Below are 20,643 nucleotides of genomic sequence, written 5' to 3'. Positions count from 1 at the left end.
AAAGATTTTTTAATGTTTATTTTTATTTTTGAGAGAGAGAGAGAGCACCAGGTACTCAGACTTCTAATCATATTGTTCTTTTTCATTTTTTGGTGTTTATTTATTTTGAGAGAGAGACAGAGGCAGAGAACTGCCAGCAGGCTCCATGCCGTCAAAGCAGAGGGCAACACAGGGCTCGAACCCATGAATGGCGAGGTCATGATGTGAGCGGAAATCAGGAGTCGCATGCCTAACTGACTGAGCCTCTCAGGCAGCCCTGACCATATTGTTCTTGACTCCTGTTTCTCTAACACTCAGTATGGAAACCCTGTCTGTAAATCCTGTCTTTTCTCCCTTTAACAATATCTAAAATCTAACCATTTCTAACCATAGCAGTACCGTTGTAATCATTTGCCTGGGTTACTGCAAAGGCTTCCTAACTGGTCTCCCTACTTACACCTTTGTTCTTCTAAAATATATCTTCAACACAGCAGCCAGAGGTAACCCTTACAAAGCAGTAGATAAGTAACTTTTCTGTTCAGAAACCTCCAGGTGCTTACCCAGTAAAAGCACAAATCCCTCCGTGTCTACACTCTCTTTATCACTTACTACTTTTGTCTTCTTTATCTGTGCAGGCTGTTATGTTTTTCCTCCAACTGGTCAAGCATGATCCCATATCGTGGCTCACTTCCTCATCTCCTTCAGGCTTTTTCTTGCTATGCTGTCTAAAATCACAGTCCTTCCCCATCTTCCTATCTCCTTTCTTGCTTTATGTTTCTCCACAGCTCTTGTCACTTTCTAACATAATAGTTTGGTTTTTTTGATTGTTTGTTTTCTTTTTTCTTAGCCTACTAGAATGTAAACTCCAGAAAGACAGGGGTTTTGGTCTGTGTCCTTCACTGCTTTCTTCCTCCCAGTGCCTAGAGTCATACTACATAATAGATGATCAGTAAGTATGTGTTGAGTGAATCTTATCATCTCATTTAGATCATTCCCAGTAGCATACAGGTATATTCCAGACATTTGCAGAGATGGTTCCTTCTTGTCATTTATGGCTCATGTTTAGATACCACTTCTACATTGAGGACTTTTCTGTTCGCTCATTTTAATTTTATCATATTCTATTCTTTTATTTGGTTTGTGGCACTTAATTATACTCTGAAATAACATTGTTTGCTTGTTTGTTCTTTCTTCCTCTCCTGATCTTGTCCTGATTTTATATCTCTGGTACTCAGAAGAATGTCTAGAAGTTATGGGTGCACAGTAAAGGTGTGTTGGCTGGGTGAATATTCTAGAAATGACACCCTTTGTTTTCCTCCGGCTAATGCCCCCTTTATTTCTCTGCTCTATTTCATGGTGTGTCCATACCCTATGGACATGTCTGCACTTTTCATCTCCCATTCCAGTTCATGCTCTGCTTTCATTATTCCAGCGAATATGCTCTGCTGAGCTCCTATTGGACCTGCGTGTTGACCAACCATGTGGATACTTTTTAGCTTTAGTCTTGCCGGACCACCTAGCATTTGGTATTATGTATATATTTCTTTCTTCCTTCTGTAACACCTTCCTTCTACTCACCAGTAGAATTTTCTCTGGTGGTGGAAATGTTCTACATCTATGTTGCCCCGTGTGGTAGCCACCAGCTACATGTGGCTCTAGAGCATTTGAATATGGCAATATGAAAAACTAATTTTTTTATGAAAGTAAATGTAAATGTAAATAACCGCATGTAACAAGTGGCTACCATATTGGACAGTGTAGTTCTAGAAACATTCTCCTCTTTTTTCCTACATTGCACTAAACTTAGTATCACAACTTAATTGCTCAACCCAAATATGTAGGACTCTTCTTTAATTCCACTTATCCTACTTTAATTCCTCTCATTTATTAGAACTAGTCCATCAACAGTCTATTGTTTCTACCTCCAAAGTATTTCTCCAGTGTAGCTATTTTTGTGCTTAGTGCTACCATCTGAGCTTAAGCTGCCACCATCTATTACCTGGACTATTTGCTATGGTTTCTTTACAGGTTCCCTTTTTTATTTCTTGTTCTCTTTCAGTTGTTTTCCCATATAACCAAAACCAGCTTTAAAAACTCCATGAGATCTTGTTATTAACCAGCTTATGACCTTTCGTGGACTTTCAGTGGCACTTAGGAAAAAGAAATGCATTCCTTAACCGAAGGCTAGACAGCCCTACACAGTCTGGCTATTTTCAGCCTCATCTCATTGCATCCACTCTTTCCCACTATAATTGAACCACTCTGGTCTCAAGGTTTAGTTCTTAAAGTGATCGGGTCTTCATGACTCTGGGCTTCTGTTCATGTTATTTCTTGTTTCTGGAATGTTTCTGCTCTGCTCCTTACATGCTGGCTCTTTTGCATCCTTCTTCAAGTCTCAGCTTGAAAATTACCTTCAAGAAGGCTTTGTCCACTCTAAAACCTTCCATTTGTCCTTGTGTCATTCTCCTCCCTTCTTCCACTTGTGACTTAGTTATATACACTTATCACTCTTTGTAATTGTTTATTCACTTATTGTCTCCCTTCCGGTCAAGGATGCAAGGACCATATCTGCTTTAATTGCCACTGTATACCCAGAATCTATTACACGTCCTCGCGAGTAGCAGTTACATAAAAATTTGTTGAATAAATGTGTTGAATAAATCTTTTTTTTTTTAATATGAAATTTTTTGTCAAATTGGTTTCCATATAACACCCAGTGCTCATCCCAACAGGTGCCCTCCTCAATGCCCATCACCCACCCTTCTCTCCCTCCCACCACCCATCAACCCTCAGTTCTCAGTTTTTAAGAGTCTCTTATGTTTTGGCTCCCTCCCTCTCTAACCTTTTTTTTTTTTTTTTTTCCTTCCCCTCACCCATGGTCTTCTGTTAAGTTTCTCAGGATCCACATAAGAGTAAAAACATGTGGTATCTGTCTTTCTCTGTATGACTTATTTCACTTAGCATAACACTCTCCATTTCCATCCACGTTGCTACAAAAGGCCATATTTCATTCTTTCTCATTGCCACGTAGTATTTCATTGTGCATATAAACCACAATTTCTTTATCCATTCATCAGTTGATGGACATTAAGTCTCTTTCCATAATTTGGCTATTGTTGAAAGTGCTGCTATAAACATTGGGGTACAAGTGCCCCTATGCATCAGCACTCAATAAGTGAAATCTATGTATACATTGTATTCATGCCCTTGGTATTGCTATGTCCTTGAACTGTTGAGTAAGTGAAGGAATTGTGGGAAAACTTGTGAAACAAAATCTTGATTAACAAATTGGCAAATTGAGAAAACAAAAAACAATATGCCAATGAGACATTGATATATACCTCCAGGTTATGACTCATTTACTGGTGTATTTTTGGACTTCGAACAGATTTAGAGCTATTACTCCTTGAAGGTTTTTTGTATTGAGATAATGAAAGTAGTCACATTTCGAAAATAAAAGCTTTCTAGCTCACTCTACCTTTTGTAATATTCTGCTATTCTTTCTAAATATAAGAGAGCCTCATGATTATGAAACTTTTTACTATGGTAAAGCTGTCAAAGGCAGCAAAAATGTCCTTCTGTTTGGGAGAGTAACATAAACTTGACATGTATGGTGGGGTATTGAAGGTTGCTAAAAGATTAAGTAATTAGAATCTGTAGTGTCTTAATGAATAGATGCTTCTTTAGGAGCTGGTCCTGGGGTTACTCTGTGGAGTCACATTTGTTTTAATTTAATTTGATTTGAGTTATTGACTAATGTTATATATATAAAACATTATACATATAACATTGTTATGCATGTAACAGCATGTTATATATAATAGAATTGGATCATATTATTTGCCTATAGCTGTAGCCCTTCTTTGGGGGTATCAGTGTCAGCAACATGTATGACGCTTCAAACAAATTAAAAATTGCAATGCCAGGGTCCTGTGCCAGTTCTACTGGGATGGAGAACCATGGGGATGGAGCAGAGTCCTCTTGTTTTTGAAATTTCCAGGTAAGAACCATTGGAGGGATCTGGTAGTCAGTTTAAAGGGTCCTTCAAACAAAGTTGGAGATCTTTATAGTAAAAAAAGATTTTTAAAAGTATGCATATATTGAGGCTTAATTCTGGTTCAGTCCATACCCAGTCTTAATGGCCTAAATTGGTTTTCCCAAATAAATGGTCTTGTTGTGGCTTTCATATGTCATTTGGTCCAGTTTTGTTTTTTACACAACCTGTTTCTGAAGACACATGCAAAAACTGTGTGTGACCTCTCAAGTAACCTGTTAACTCACTTAAAAACCCTTTCTGTTATGGGTCTTCACATTTAGGTTTAATGTACTTGATTAAAATGTAAACTCACTTGCCTTTGGTTTGTTGCCAGTGAAAGTATGTAATAAATAAATGAGGGGATGGTCAACTTCTGTCCTCCACCTGTTTCTGTATGGCCTGAGAACTAAGAATACGTTTTATATTTTTTAATGACTGATTAAAAAGTCAAGGATAAGATCTCTTGACATGTGAAATTATGGGAAATAGCAGATTTGCAATTTCCAGGAGTAAAGTTTTATTCAAGTACAGCCATGCTTGTTCATGTGCATATTGTCTGTGGTTGCTTTCACACTACAAGAGAATTGAGTAGCTGTGACAAAGTTTTTTATTTTAATTTTTATTGTTGAAGTATAGTTGACACACAGTGTTGTATTAGTTTCATGTGTACCACGTAGTGACTTGACTGCTCATCATGATAAACAGTTGCCACTTATCACTATACAGTGCTATTACAGTATTATTGACTGTGTTCCCAATGTCGTATTTTTCATCTCTGTGACATATTTGTCTTATGACTGGGAGTTTGTACCTCTGAATCCCCTTCACCTATTTCACCCATTCCCCCACCTCTTCACTGTGGCAACCACTAGTTCTCTGTATTTATGAGTCTTTCTGGCTTTTTGTTTTTTTTTTTTTTTTTTTTAGATTCCACATACAAGTGAAATCATATGGTATTTATTTTTCTTTATCTGACTTCACTTAGCATAATAATACCCTCTAGGGCCATCCATGTTGTCATGAATGGCAAGATTCCTTTTTTTTTTTTTTTTTAGTGGCTGAGTGGTATCCCATTGTGTATATGTATACCACATCTTCTTTATCCATTCATCTGTGGATGAACATTTAGGTTGCTTCCATATCTTGGCTATTATAAATAATGCTGCAGTAGACATGGGGTGCATATATCTTTTCCAATTAGTGTTTTTGGTTTTTTTGGAGTACACACCTAGTTGTGGAGTTACTGGATCATACAGTATTTCTATTTTTCATTTTTTGAGGAACCTCCATACTGTTTTCTACAGTGGTTCCACCAATTTCCACTCTCACTGACAGTGCACAAGGATTCTCTTTTCTCCACATCCTTGCTAGCTCTTGTTATTTCTTGTCATTCTGGTATTAGCCATTTTGAGTTGTGTGAGGTGATAGCACATTGTGGTTTTGATTTGCATTTCCCTGATGATTAGTGGTGTTGAGCATCTTTTCATGTGTCTTTTGGCCATCTATAGGTCTTCTTTTGAAAAATGTTTATTCAGGTCCTCTGTCCAGTTTTAATTGGATTGTTTGGGTGTTTTGGTGTTGAGTTGTATAAGATGCTAACCCTTTATCAGTATGTCATTTGCAGGTACCTTCTTCCATTCATTATGTTGCCTTTTCATTTTGTTGATGGTTTCCTTTGCTGTGCAGAGCTTTTTATTTTGGTGTACTCCCATCTTATGGCCCACAAAGCCTAAAGTAATTACTGTCTGGCCCTTTACAGAACAAGTTTGTTGACCTCTGTTTCAGATGAGATATGTTCTTTCATAAATGAATATTTCATGTTTTTAAGGAATTTAAGAAGTCTCATAGGTTATACATAATTGTTAGTTGGCTATCTAAGCCTTTGTATTACATTTTATTCTACTGTCTAGTTTTTGAACGTCTTTCTTATTGGCACATTTAGTCTGCCAAATACCTAAAAGCTTATTACATGCTAAGCACTTTGGATACAGTGTGCAACTAAAGGGCCCCAGCCCTCATAGGGTTCACACATTGAACTTTTTTTCTTATTTTTTTAAAGGTCTGTGTGCTGGTATGGTGGAAAAGGGAGACTCCTACAAGTGAAAAAGAGGAAGGTTATTGCTGAGGGATAGAAAGCATTGCATTAAATAAATTACTCCTAGAAGTCATTGACTCCCTGCCATTAATTCTTCCTATAGTCAGAGCCTAGAGATCAACATGTAGAAACTCTCTCGAAATAACTCTTCCATCTCCTTGGCATGATATACTCGTGTTTGATTGCATTTTCTTGTCAGCAGTAGTGCTGTCTGGCTAGGCACATAGTCAAAGTATGAAGTATATAGTGATTCACATCTTAGATTGATCTTTTTCTGTAGTCGCTGTTCAAAGAATATAGTTCTTTTTGTTAACCTTTCTCTTGAACTGATCTGTAACATTGTTAAATACTAATTGTCTTTAACTTTGGGGTGCGAGTGGGACATGTGATTTGATTAAAAGGGCACATGACTCTGAGCTTAAATGTAAGACCTGGATTTCAATTTTAACGGAGCAACTAGACTCATATTAACGGCTGCTAGTCAGACTTTTAATCTAATAGTTTGGGGAATGTTGTCTACTTACAAGGTTGCTGGGAGAATTCAATGAAATAACATTAGGCTCAGAACTAAAGTTACTAAGCATTTAATAATGGTACATTGTTAAATACATCAAGGGCAAAATTAGATGTTTACCTGATGTTACGAGGCTGCATCCTCAAATTATGCTGTAAAATATATTATTTAAAATAAGTCCACAAAACTTGGCGCATTACATTGTGATGCAGTTGATTCTTAGAATAGTACCACTTTAGTAGAACAAGAAATGAATGAAAATCTCTATGAAATTACTAAAAAATAGGAAAACTATTGATATAATTAAATAAAATGTTATTTGTCTAAGTATTTAAAAACTGCAGTGAGTTTGATCTCCTTGCTTTTGGAAAACATTATTATCCAAAGAATATGTCCTTTTTTTTTTTTTAAGCAATTTGTTCTTGCCTTGAGGTACTAAATGGTTGCTGAGAAGTTACCATCTTTCCTTTGCAGAAAGTCTATTTTATGGGCCACTTAGCTTTTATGCTTAGAAACATTTCCTTAATGCTGTGTATCACTGGTTAACACACATTGGGGCTAAATGATTTATTTTCTTGGAGACATATAATTATTTTAAAGCTTATTTATTTTGAAAGAGAGTACGTTGTGCGCGCACGTGCACTGGAGCAGAGGAGGGACAGAGAGAGAGGGAGGGAGGGAGAACCCGATTCAGGGCTCCATCTCACAAAATCCATGAGCTGAAATAGGACGCTCAACCGACTGAGTCACCCAGGCACTGTGGAAAAGTATCATTTCTAATACTAATGTATTTAAAAAAATTTTTTAATGTTTATTTTTGAGAGAGAGAATGACAGTAGGAGCCGGGGAAGACAGAGAGAGAGAGAGACAGAATCTGAAGCAGGCTCCAGGCTCTGAGCCCATGCGGGACTCAAACTCATAAGCTGTGAGATCATGACCTATGTGGAAGTCAGATGCTTAACTGACTGAGCTACCCAGGTGCCCCAGATACTAATGTATTTTTTACATGCATTTAATTCTGGGAATGTATGCAAAAATGTCGTAAAATGTGCAAAGGCTTTGCATATTAGATATGTGGGGTTTTTTTCTGTGTCTTTTTTCATTCATTTTAAAGGCTACATAGTTATCCACTACTGCATCTCACCTGGATGATTTACCACTTACAGTAGCTTCCTTATTGGTGTCCCTGCTTTTCTTTTGGCCCCTCGCCATCTTTTTTTCCATACACACACTTAGAATGAACTCTGAAAAGACTACATCATAGTACATGTGTACCTCTAGTGGCTTCCTAGTGCACTTTGGATTTTATTCTATATCCTTGTTGATCTGGTCCTTTCTCTTTTCATAGTTCCCTGATTTCTTGTTACACTGGTGACTTTTTAGTACCTTTACCAAACAGCTCATACCTTCCTTTCCACTTTTTTTCTGCATGAAGTGTTCTGCCCCATCTTAAGCTGGCTGGTTCCTCCTCCTCTGCTCAAATGTTCCTGTCATCCCATGCTTCCCTAGAATAGCCCTTCTCCACCATTCACTCTCTTCTCACCTTGTTTATTTCTTTCACAGAAGTTCTCTTTAAATTGTTTTGTTTTTATTGCTTAACTTTCTAGTAGCAGAATCCAGGCTTTACTGGATGTACGAGCTTGAGTCTCAGACTCTGGTATTCACTCTTACTGCAATGCCAGTAACATGAAAGGTGTTACATGTTTGTTCGGCGAGTGGATAAATTATTGTTCATTCATTGCCTTGTTGATGAGCATTTGGGTAATTTCCAGTTTTTTTCTATGAATGCTTCATTGTGCAGACCTCTTGGCATTCTTCTGTGAATATTGCTACAAATTATGTTTCTATTATAAAAATGGAACTTTAAAGTCAGAGGTTATTTACACATATTTAATGGGTAGTGCCAACCTACCCTCCAAAAAGTTTCTGGTAGTTGAACTACAGTTGATTCTTGAATAATGTGGGGATTAGGGGCACCGGTTCCTATGTAGTCCCAAGTCTGCATAAAACTTTGACTCCTCCAAAACTTAATGGCTAGTAGCCTACTGTTGATAGAGAAAAAAGCCTTAGCAATAGCATAAACAGGATTAAAACATTTTTTTGTGTGTGTTGTATGTATTAAGTACTGTATCCTTACCATAAAGTAAGCTAGAGAAAAGAAAATGTTAAAATCATAAGGGAAAATACATTTATTATAGTACTGTACTGTAAAAAAACAAAAACAAATGTATACAAGAAACAAGTGTTGACCAGGATGTGGAGAAAAAGGAACCCTCTTACACTGTTGGTGGGAATGCAAATTGGTGCAGCCACTGTGGGAAACAGTATGGAGGTTTCTCAAAAAATTTGAAGTAGAATTACCCTGTGATCCAGTAATTCCACTACTGGATCTGTACCCAAAGAATACAGAAACACTAATTTGAAAAGATACATGCACCCTTACGTTTATTGCAGCATTATTTACAATACCTAAAGTATGGAAGCAGCCTAAGTGTCCATCGATAGATGAATGGATAAAGAAGATATAGTGGGTTGTGCGTATGTATCTAATACCTATACCTATACCTATACCTATACCTATACCTATACCTATACCTATACATCTATATTTATGTCAGATCCATAAGGATATAGAATAAAATCCAAAGTGCACTAGGAAGCCACTATAGGTGCATGTACTATGATTTAGGCTTTTCAGAGTTCACTCTAGTGTGTGTTTGGAAAAAAAAAGATGGTGAGGGGGCCAGAAGTATACACACACACACACACACACACACACACACACACACACACACAGTGGAATATTATTTAACCATAACAAGGAATGAAGTCTTGCCATTCGCAACAACATGAACAGAGCCAGACAGCATGATGTTAAGTGAAATAAATCTGTCGAAGACAAGTAACATATGATTCCACTCATACGGAATTTAAAAAGCCAAACATGAGCAAAGGAAAAAAGAGAGGCAAAACAAGAAACACTCTTAACTGAGAACAAACTGAGGGTTGAATGGGAGGTGGGGGAGAGGAGAAAGTGGGTGATGGGCATTGAGGAGGGCACTTGTTGGGATCAGCACTGGGTGTTGTATGGAAACCAATTTGACAATAAATTGTATTAAAAAAAGAAAAAGAAACAGACTCAACTGTAAAGAACAAACTGATGGTTACCAAAGGGAGGTGCGTGCGTGGGGTTGAAATTGGGGGTGGGGATTAAAGAGTATACCTAATCATGATGAAAAAAAAAATCACGTAAAGTGCAGCCGCGCATTTTGAACCCTTGTTCCAGGGTCAACTGTATCGTCTCAGCAGTCGATATTATTAATCTTTTAAATCTGCTGGGCTGATATGCAAAAAATAAATGAGTTTAAATTCTTTTGTGTGTATTTATTGCTTACTTTGTATTTTTCCTTTGAAATGATGGTTTCTGCCCTTTCCCTGATGTTTTTTTTATTGATTTGTCTTTAGTTCTCTGTGTACCAAGGATATTAGCCTTAACTAAGAGAAAACCAACAATATCTTTATATAGTACAAAACGATTTTCCAGCCAAGAAAAAAATAATTACATTTAATCTTGTATGTACTTTGTTTTTATTGTTGCTTTTATGCATGAGATCTTTTTGTGATTATGATTTTCTAACCTATTTGTACATAGGAAAGTAGTTTGTACATAATGGTCACTTTTTATTAACAATTTAGTTTAACCGTGAACTGTTTTCTGTGCAGTATTATCACTGTGTGTAACTTAAAAGAGTTGTAAAAGTGTCTCTAGAATGTTAACAAAGAATGTCCTCAGTTTAAAAGGATTTCGCTAATCATCATTTTATGAACTTAAGAGGAACAGGATTTTCAGTTTCAAGATGTAGTGGAAACAGATCCTCCCACATAGCTGCAGTCTCTAGCCTTCTAAAATAGATTTGTAGCCTATTCAGCTACTGTGACTGCTGCCTCTTCAAGGAGACGGGAGTATTTTATCCTCACTTTTGGTACTTGAATTGTAAGGTTTAGCTGGTTTGACAGAAGTGTACATGAAACATTTGTGTCTTTTATGGATAGTTCCATTTTAATTGTTTGAAAAGGTACAAAGATTTTCTTATGTTTTAAAATCATATTTGGGGTTTGAATTACTTTACCTGAGATGCTGATGTAGAACTATTTCCTTATTTTATTTTCAGTCAATTATTCTTGCTACGCACAGTATAGAGAATAATGTAACAAACAGCCATGCACTCATGGGTGGCCTAGATATTAAGAGGTGTATGTAATTTTGCTGTATTTTTCTTAAAAAAATGCAGAAGAGTTGAAGCCATCTTAAAACCCATCTTTCTAGATTCCCTTTGTGCCCAGGTATTTAGAAGCTGGCATGTAATCTTTGTACTTTTACCACATAAACAGTATTAAACATTTTGTTTAACTTAGCTGGCATAAAATTATATTTGGAAATTATAAAAATGTGCCTGTGTAGATAGATAAAGCCTGTTTATTGTGTACTTTGAAATAACTGTGTTTTAAAATATCAGTGTTTTCAGTTGCTTAGAGTACTGTAGGCTGAAGAAAAATCATCTGCTTTTTGTAGTGACTTGATCTTAGAGTGAATAAAGTAAAAGTTTGTTTTAAAACATTCTCTTTTTTTTTTTTTCTGGAGTATCAAGACTATTTTAGGATTATGTTACTGACCAGAGATTATGTATGAAGGTACTCATTGGTGACAGTAAGGATATATCATAAGTGTAAAGGATATTACCATTATCACATTATTTTAAGTAGTGAAATCATATTCTCAGACACACGATAGGCCTAAATATGCTGTATCAGTGATTATTCAAGGAACTTCTTATATATAACATATACATGTACCCTATGAAAATATAAAAGGACTCCCTCTAGAATCTGGCAAGGGGCACATGAGTGGCTCAGTTGACTGAGCATCTGACTCTTGATTTTGGTTTAGGTCATAGTCTTGTGGTTTGTGAGTTTGAGCCCTGCATTGGACTCTGTGCTGACAGTGTGGAGCATGCTTGGGATTCTCTCTCTCTCTCTCTCTCTCTCTCTCTCTCTCTCAAAATTAAAAAAAATTTTTTTTAAAGAATCTGGCAAGCCAAGAAGGCTGTACACGTGGCAAAAAAAAAAGGTTTTTTTGAGTATTTAATCTCAGAATTTAGAGAAACTTACAGGGTGGGGTGATGTGTATATTACATGGGAGGACATAGCTGCTACAGGATGTCCTGAGGTAACAGTTGATGCTGCTCCACCTCGATAGGCTGGCCTCTCATACGGGGCCTTCTCTGAAAATTGTATCAGTTTATGCTCCATCAGTCTTTTGGAGCTGTGTATCAGAGGCCCTAAAAGTTTTTACCCTTTTAGCAGTCCTCATGTGGAAGGGAAGTGGAAGAAGCTAAAGAGAATTATTTATATGCAAACGTGTTTGTTCAGCATTGTTTGAGTAGCAAACTAAATGGGGGAGGACAAACTATTCAAGAATAGGAGATTTGGCTAATTATAGTACAGATATATGATACAAATGAAAACACTTTTAGGCATCTACAATAAGGAATAAGGAGTTGATTTATATATATACATGCATATATATACATATGTAGTGTCTACAGTAAGGAATAAGAAATTGATTTATATATGTGTGTGTGTGTGTATACCTTTTTTAAGTTTATTTATGGGGGGCAGGAGGAAGGGGAAGAGAGGGAGAGAGAATCTGACACAGATTCTGCTCTGTCAACACAGAGCCCGATGCGTGGGGCTGGATCCCATGAACTGTGAGACAGTGACCTGAGCTGAAATCAAGAATCAGACGCTTAACTGACTGAGCCACCCACACGCTTCTGATATTTATATTTTTATAATAAAAGCATACTTAATAGTAAATTTAATAAAATACCGAATATACCAAAATGTCATTAATTGTGGGAACGACAAAGAAAAATATTTTACACTAAGCATATATTACTTTATAGGTAGGGTAGAAGATAGAGAAGACCATAAAATGAAGGAAGGAAAGCGATCATTTGGGAAGTGTCCTAATTTTTCCCAGTTCGTATTTCTTCCAATAGCCATTTTACACCTATGTATTTAAAGTAATAGCAAGGGCATCAATATTAGGAATTTTGGAGGAGCAAAAGTGTCACTAGATATTTATATTTTATTGACCAGTGTAGGAAGACTCCGCTCAGAATATACACAGACACAGCTGAGGAGTAAAAGTAGAAAAGTAACTAGATTGAGTTGTGATTTAAAACTGTTAGTGATAAGGGGCGCCTGGGTGGCTCAGTGGGTTAAGTGTCCAACGTCAGCTCTGGTCATGATCTCAACAGCTTGTGGGTTCAAGCCCTGCGCCGGGCTGTGTGCTGACAGCTCAGAGCCTGGAACCTGCTTCAGATTCTGTCTCCCTCTCTCTGCCCCTCTCCTGCTCACGCTCTCTTTCTGTCAAAAATAAATGTTAAAAAAAACAAAAAACAGTGATAAATGAAAAGTGCCTAAACAGAAGATTTGAGGAGAGTATAAATTTTGTGAATGGCAAGATAATTAGTAGTGACAAGAAAAATGCGTATGTATGTGCTTTTAGATTTACAAAACAAATTTTACTTAGAAATGTTTTTAATCCTTGAGGATTTTTTTTATAAGTTTATCATGCTCCTGAAATAGAGTTGGGTTTTCTTACTTTAAAACAGAATAAGTGATTGGTTTTTGTTCTTTTAGTACAGGTTATTGGAAAGTGAATTGTTAGCATGAATGGCCAGTATAAAACTGGTTTTATAATAGATCTGCTTTATTTTTATATAGCAAAGTTACTCCTAGTTAGTAATATTCAAGTTTTATGAAATCTAGGGTAATTAAGATAATTTGTCCTAATAGGAACTGGAGAAGTAAACTTCAGCGTGAGACCTATATCATGTCAAGAATTCTCACCTCTACTTTGACAGAAGGCCATTTAAAGTACACAGGGTGAAGTAGAGGCTCCAATTCACTCATTGTGAACTGGAGTAGCAGCCAGTAAGGCTGATCTTCTATAGTAATGTTGTGGTATGCAAGAAAATATCCTTACTTCTCATAGCCACCTGATGAACTACTACTAGTAATAATAATGTATATAGTTTACTTTGAAATTATTCTGTGGGTGGGCACAAATACTGCCTGATATTAACAGTTGTTAAGTATAGGTAATGTGGGTGTTCATTATACAGTTGTGTCTACTTTCCTGCATATTTGAAAATTTTCCTAATGAGAAAAAAGAAAAACCTAGAATGCTTAAGTAGTCCTATTAAAAAAGTTGAAGGAAAAATTACTCATAGTAACACTTTGGGTAAGATATGGATCAGAATGAACTTTTCACCTAGATAGAAATTATTGTATATAAAGAGTGTATATTTTTTCTAAGTCTTTACAGATTTTAAATCAGAAGTAGCAAGATAAATTTTGAGGTGTTCTTTACAAATTATATAACTGGAAAGAATATATGTTTAACAAAAAGAAAAAATAAAAGGGTGCATGCGTCCATTACCTCACTAAACTGGATAAATTGGCGATCCTGGCAACCCTCTTTCTTTGTCAAAGTACCACTTGGTGGGGATGAAGCTGGCAGGACACAGAGCATCCTAATGTATTCCATAGTTTGTGATCACTGCATTTGGGAACTTCTAGTACTTCATAACTTGTTAGCATTATCCTCCCTTTATCTTGAGTTGGTATTAATGGGCTTTTCCCCATTTTTGTTTCTCCTAATTCTTTTTGAAATGCCTATTAGTTGGCGCTCTGATCCCCTAGATGATCATCTTGTTTCTTCTATTTTGTATTTTGAATATCTTTCTCCTTTATGTTCTAGGAGTTTTTCTCAACTTTGGTTATCTAGTGAGCTTTTAATTTATTATCTCCAATCTTTATGAGGGTAGTAAATTGAAACATTCTGTTTCCTTCCCCCCACCCTTACCCCTATTTTAAAATCCTGTGTTTCTCTGGAGTCCGCGTTTTTTCTGTTACTTCTTTCTTGAACTTTTTCCTTTGCTCTTGAAGGCTTTCCAGATGTGTTTGGTAAGCTTTGGTTGATTGGGAGCTTTAGGATTGGACCCCTAATGATTGACAGGGTGTAGTGGAAGGAGCCAATCCTTGGGCTGAAAGTTCTGTCCAGAAGAAGAATGAGGAAGGCTTTCCTTTTGGGCAGGACTCTGGCCTAGATCTCTTTGGACAGTATATTCAGTTTCTTTAGTGAATAGTTCTCATAGTTTTGGTAAATTTGGATTCATCTGCAGTGTAATGTAGGAGGTGAGTTGATATATACTGTTGCTTATGTAGATCCCCGTTTTCATTCCTATTTTTTACTTCTCAACCTGCTGGATTGATACTTGGCCTCCTTTACGACGTAGGATTGTAGACTCACTGTTATGTATGTTGCATAAATTTTAAAGTATATAAAAATATTAGTATTGAGGAATCCTCAACATACAAATAGATATTGTAAGTTTGGAGTATGAACTTGCTTTTTCCATAAAATCATTATAAATTGTGGTCAAACTACAGGTCATCCCATATAAACAGATTTTACACAATAACATGGCTAAATATTTTGTCTTTGCATCAACAACAAGGAAACAATACTATAAATATTTTTTTCCTTGAAGCCATGTACACTTGAACATGGAACAACACCGACCCCCTACATAGTCAAAAATCTGTGAATAACTTTTGACTTGCCAAAAACTTAACTACTGGTAGTAGCTTTTTGTTGGACCAGAAGTCTTACCAGTAACTATACAGCTGATTTACACATATTTTGTATGTGTATTATAGTGACTAGTTGGTTTCTGAGCCCTGTGGCATTGGCCAAAGGAAGAGCCCAATGTAGAACTTGTTTTAAGTTGCCTTTCCCGGAAATAAACTGGAAACTGGAGTGGAGAACTCAGTTTCCAGAGAGGTGGAAAAATGTAAGCTAAAACACAGTATCAGTGAACAGAAACCTTGGGTATTTCTCAGTGTGGTCTGTAGATCGCTTGTGCATCCTAGAATATTCATTAAAAATTCAGGTTTCTGTGCCCCACTCTAGTCCTATTGAATCAAAACATTGAACACACATAATCCTGCTTAGTATCTTAAAAGATTCATATTGACAGGAATCACCTTCATTTTCTGTCCTTCATTTTGCCTTGTACAAAGATTGTCAGTTGTTTCTACCGTGGAACTAAAACAGTTGTATCCACAGCTCTTGTCATCTTTACGTGTCAAGTGACCTTTGTGGTTATAAAAATCTAGTACTGGAAGAGCAATTTTAGGAATAATTAACACATGCTTCCTTTACATAGAGCAAATAGGACTTTAGACTGTAGTTTCCAACTTTCATTAAACATACTTAAACTCTGTTTTACGGTGATAGAATACACAGTTCACACGTAAATGTTTTAGTCCATGTCTTTACGTGTTGGTAAACCATTATGTTAATTTGTAGTGCAAGATAAACTTGTTTAGGGGAATACTGTGTAGTAAAGGAAGTTTTGTTATTAGGAATATCTAGTGGCCATGAGCCTTCAAACGGTTCTCATTTGCAATTAGTTTCCTATGTGATTCAGTGTTTTCCTGAATGTTACACAGTAAAGCCAAAATGCAAAGATGCTAAGATTTTTATGTATATGATTAAGTTTTTCATACTGATAAAACATTACTCCAGTGAGGAATACTTCTGTTTATAATACATCATTGCTATAAATTTGAACTAGAAAAAATTTACTAAAAAGATTCTTTTTGTGTTGCAAACTTTCATTTGAAAAGTAATGTTACTTCTTAGTAAAAGATCTAAAATCCAGTGTTCTGATCCATTTGCTTTATAAAGGTATTTTATATGGCATTGTATTGTATCAGTAAAGAAAAACCATTTAATGAAAATTTGATCTTTTTTAAAACCACTGTCCAAAAAGATCTATGAGTTTTTCAGTGAAAGAAGTTAAAAAGGGAGAACGCTTTTGGGAACTCAAGGAGGAATTGATTTTGAATACTTTTTTTTCCCCACCTTGGCTTTCACTATAAATTTTCTTCATCTGCATCAATAATTGTGCTTTTTGACATCCTGAATAACTATAATTTGTATTCCTACTTAAAAAGAGGTGCTTGTTAAAGAGGAGTTTTTACTTGGAGTTTTCACCAATGATAGAGCTGTGGTTGAGGTGTATAGAGGAGACCGTGGGGTTTGGGTTTCACGATCACATGGTAAAAGGGGTTGCGGCTATTTATAGATGTGGTCGGTCGGTAGTATTTATCAGCCCATCGTAGTGGCTTAAAAATACTAAAAACAAGCAAATTTTAAATCCTAATGACTTGATTAACTCTTTCAGGGTATCTGAAGCACACCATACACCGGTTTTGAAAATCCTGTGTGGGCAATGGCTACCCAAGGTTTGTATCACAAGTCTTTAGTTACTGAATTGGGGCTCTGCTTCATTGCCATTAACCCAGTCTGGCTCAGATCCCCCTGCTTTACTCTCTCCCTGCTTACTTGTCAGGCTACCTTTTGCTCCATTTTCTGCTCACTCCTCCTAATGGCTTGGTGAAATAGCAAACAAGCCACCAGCAGGAATCTAGTCTGGATGACTGCTTCTGGAGCCTGGATGCAGTACCATTCTTCCACTAATTCAGTGAGTAACTGTTAGGTGGTTCCCTAAGAGTGTAGATATTTCCTCACTGAGCTAATCCTGGCTATCATTGTTATTCTTGGCTGTCTTCCACATGTGACTATTTCTAACAATATTTCAATGGGTCGTATCCCAGATTTTTTAATGAAGATAACACTTCCTTGGCAGTAATGCGAATGCTGTTGGATTTTTCTAGCTGATCTGATGGAACTGGACATGGCCATGGAGCCAGACAGAAAAGCAGCTGTCAGTCACTGGCAGCAACAGTCTTACCTGGACTCTGGAATCCATTCTGGTGCCACCACCACAGCCCCTTCTCTGAGTGGTAAAGGCAATCCTGAGGAAGAGGATGTGGATACCACCCAAGTCCTGTACGAGTGGGAACAGGGGTTTTCTCAGTCCTTCACTCAAGAACAAGTGGCTGGTAAGGGGGTTACATTACTGCCTTACTGAAAGTCAGAATGCAGTTTTGAGAATTCTTCTTACAGAAGTCGGTGTGTAACAGTTTAAGTGGTGTCAAGAAAGGGGGGCGGTGGCAGTGTTACCTTCAGGTAACATTTCGGTAATATGTTTGGTGTAGCACGTGTTCAGCACAATGCTGAATTGGGAATAATGGGTGTTGAATTTATCTTTTCCAGATATTGATGGTCAGTATGCGATGACGCGAGCTCAGAGAGTGCGAGCTGCTATGTTCCCTGAGACTTTAGACGAGGGCATGCAGATCCCATCCACACAGTTCGATGCTGCTCACCCTACTAACGTCCAGCGTTTGGCTGAACCATCACAGATGCTGAAACACGCAGTTGTAAATTTGATTAACTATCAAGATGATGCAGAACTTGCCACACGTGCAATCCCCGAACTGACAAAACTGCTAAACGATGAGGACCAGGTCAGTAATGACGAGGCTGGCTTGTGATCTGCTTTGAAGGAAACTCTCCAGGAAGGAGCCTCAAAATAGCCATCCAATATCAGTATTGAAAACCAATGATGTCTCTTAATTCCCGTACGTTATAGGTGGTGGTTAATAAGGCTGCAGTTATGGTCCATCAGCTTTCGAAAAAGGAAGCTTCCAGACACGCCATCATGCGTTCTCCTCAGATGGTGTCTGCCATCGTACGCACCATGCAGAATACGAACGACGTGGAGACAGCTCGCTGTACTGCTGGCACCTTGCACAATCTTTCTCATCATCGTGAGGGCTTGCTGGCCATCTTTAAGTCTGGGGGCATTCCCGCCCTGGTGAAGATGCTTGGGTAAGAAAACATGGTCAGAAGGCTCACAGCTAAGAAGGAGAAGAGTGCCATCACTGCATTTCTGATGTGGCTTTTTTCTTCTTCCCAGGTCACCAGTGGATTCTGTATTATTTTATGCCATTACAACTCTCCACAACCTTTTATTGCATCAAGAAGGAGCTAAAATGGCAGTGCGTTTAGCTGGTGGGCTGCAGAAAATGGTTGCCTTGCTCAACAAAACAAATGTTAAATTCTTGGCTATTACGACAGACTGCCTTCAGATTTTAGCTTACGGCAACCAAGAAAGCAAGGTAAAAGAATTTTTCTGAATGTGGTTGTCATGGAGCATTGGGAACCCCAGTGTCATGGCTTTCTGTGGACTCTAGCAAATTCTTTGTATGCCTTACCCTTTGTGTGTATCCTTAAAAAAAGTTGGACATCTCTTTTTCTATAAACGTTTGTATGTATCAAGCTAGGTGTTGGGGATATAGTGGGCAAACTCCTCTCAGAACTTTCATTCTTAGGTGGGAGATAGGCACTGAAATGATATAATTACTATTTAATTCGTGAGTTTGGAGGAAGTAAAGGAGCAGTGAGAGCATATAAGTGAACCAAACCCTGTTTTGAAAGTTCAGGGAGACCTGTTGGAGGAAGTGATAGGTTGCGTTCAGGTCTTAAGGGTGAGGAGAGATAGACTAGGTGAAGATTAGAGGAAATGGCACCTTTGAAAGCCCTACAGAGGGAGAAGAGTGATGAGTTTTGGAAATTCAAGAGATACAAAGAGTAAAGAAGGGGCACCCAAGTGGCTCAGTTGGTTAAGCGTCTGACTCTAGATTTTGTCTCAGGTCATGATCTCCTAGTTCGTGAGATTGAGCCCTGAGTTGGGCTCTGTGCTGACAGTGCGGGGCCTGCTTGGGATTCTCTCTCACTCTGCCCATCTCCCACTTGAATGTGCTCGCTCTTTTCTCTGTCCCTTAAAATAAATAAAGTTAGAAACAATAGTAAAGAAGAGGAAAGGTTTGAGTTGAGATTATTGAGCTCAGCAGGGCAGGTCCTGCAGGACCTTGTAGAATATGTTAAAAGAGTAATGACTAAATGCAGTCAGTTTTAGCAAGGTATGAGCTGATGAGATTTGTGTTTAGAAAATCAGGATAGTTTGGAGGTGGGAATATGGAGGGAAGTAAAGGGCAAGAAGGAATGATTATTTGATGATACCTCATTTTAAGGTGAAAACAGCCAAGAGCCAAAGGATTAGGAGTTTTAAGTGCCCATTCTGGTTCACATTTTTAACAACTCCGCTTTGATACAACAATAATATCTGGGCATTACTGTCGCACACCAGCGTGGTTTCTGTTGTTTTGTTTTGTTCTGATCAGTGTGGGAGGAAGAAAATTGGGGCAGAGTTGATCTATTCTTGGGAGTATTGGGATACCTGAATTTGAGTGGAATCCTGTAGAAGGAGGGGGTAAATGGGGCCCCAGTGTGGGAATCTGGATAATGGGGTCTGGGAATACATTTAGATCAGTGGCAAGCTGGCTGACATGCTTGTATAATAAAAATAGGTTGGTTGTTTTCTTGGGCATATGATGACAATTTTGTGATTAACAGTATATACATGTCTTTCTAGCTGATCATTCTGGCTAGTGGTGGACCTCAAGCTTTAGTAAATATAATGAGGACCTACACTTACGAGAAACTACTGTGGACCACAAGCAGAGTACTGAAGGTGCTGTCTGTCTGCTCTAGTAATAAACCAGCTATTGTAGAAGCCGGTAAGTATTCTCAGTCTCGTGTGCAACATCTGGCAGTTCTAATTTGATTCCTTGTTTTAGGAAAAGGGTAATACAACTTGACCTTAATGGGCTGAAACTAGACGGTTCTATTCAGTCTGCAGCCAAGACCGCATTTAAAGTGTATGTGTTGCTTAACACCTGCACTGGTGCTGTTTAAGCCTAGGCCAGTTTAGGCAGAGTTGTTATTACCCATCGAAAATGATGGCTAATACTTGGTAGTTTCTGTTGTGCGTGTTGGTAGCAAAGGAGAGGAATTGGTGGACGAGCCACAGCCTTTTGTTTTTTTATCATGAGGATACAGTTACTCTGCAACTACCCAGCATCAGTTCTTTCTGTAACTCACTTAGCAGTATCTACCTGGACTCTCAA

At 37.6% G+C, this 20,643-nt stretch overlaps 1 protein-coding gene across 3 annotated transcripts in view; it reads left to right on the top strand.

Annotated features, from left to right (window-relative positions):
• Window positions 1–20,643, top strand: part of CTNNB1 (catenin beta 1) — a 41,262-nt gene that overhangs the window by 11,204 nt on the left and 9,415 nt on the right. For all 3 annotated transcript variants that reach the window (XM_045436436.1, XM_045436435.1, XM_045436437.1), the window contains 6 exons: window positions 16,950–17,010; window positions 17,443–17,670; window positions 17,885–18,138; window positions 18,264–18,502; window positions 18,591–18,792; window positions 20,109–20,253. In XM_045436436.1, the coding sequence (XP_045292392.1) occupies window positions 16,998–17,010; window positions 17,443–17,670; window positions 17,885–18,138; window positions 18,264–18,502; window positions 18,591–18,792; window positions 20,109–20,253 (1,081 nt within the window). In that variant the 5' untranslated portion in view covers window positions 16,950–16,997. The remainder of the gene's footprint in view (window positions 1–16,949; window positions 17,011–17,442; window positions 17,671–17,884; window positions 18,139–18,263; window positions 18,503–18,590; window positions 18,793–20,108; window positions 20,254–20,643) is intronic.

The sequence above is a fragment of the Leopardus geoffroyi genome, chromosome C2 (assembly GCF_018350155.1).
Source record: "Leopardus geoffroyi isolate Oge1 chromosome C2, O.geoffroyi_Oge1_pat1.0, whole genome shotgun sequence".
NCBI classification, from domain to species: domain Eukaryota; kingdom Metazoa; phylum Chordata; class Mammalia; order Carnivora; family Felidae; genus Leopardus; species Leopardus geoffroyi.
The sequence above is the reverse complement of the archived record's forward strand: the minus strand, read 5'-3'. Positions and strand labels throughout refer to the sequence as shown.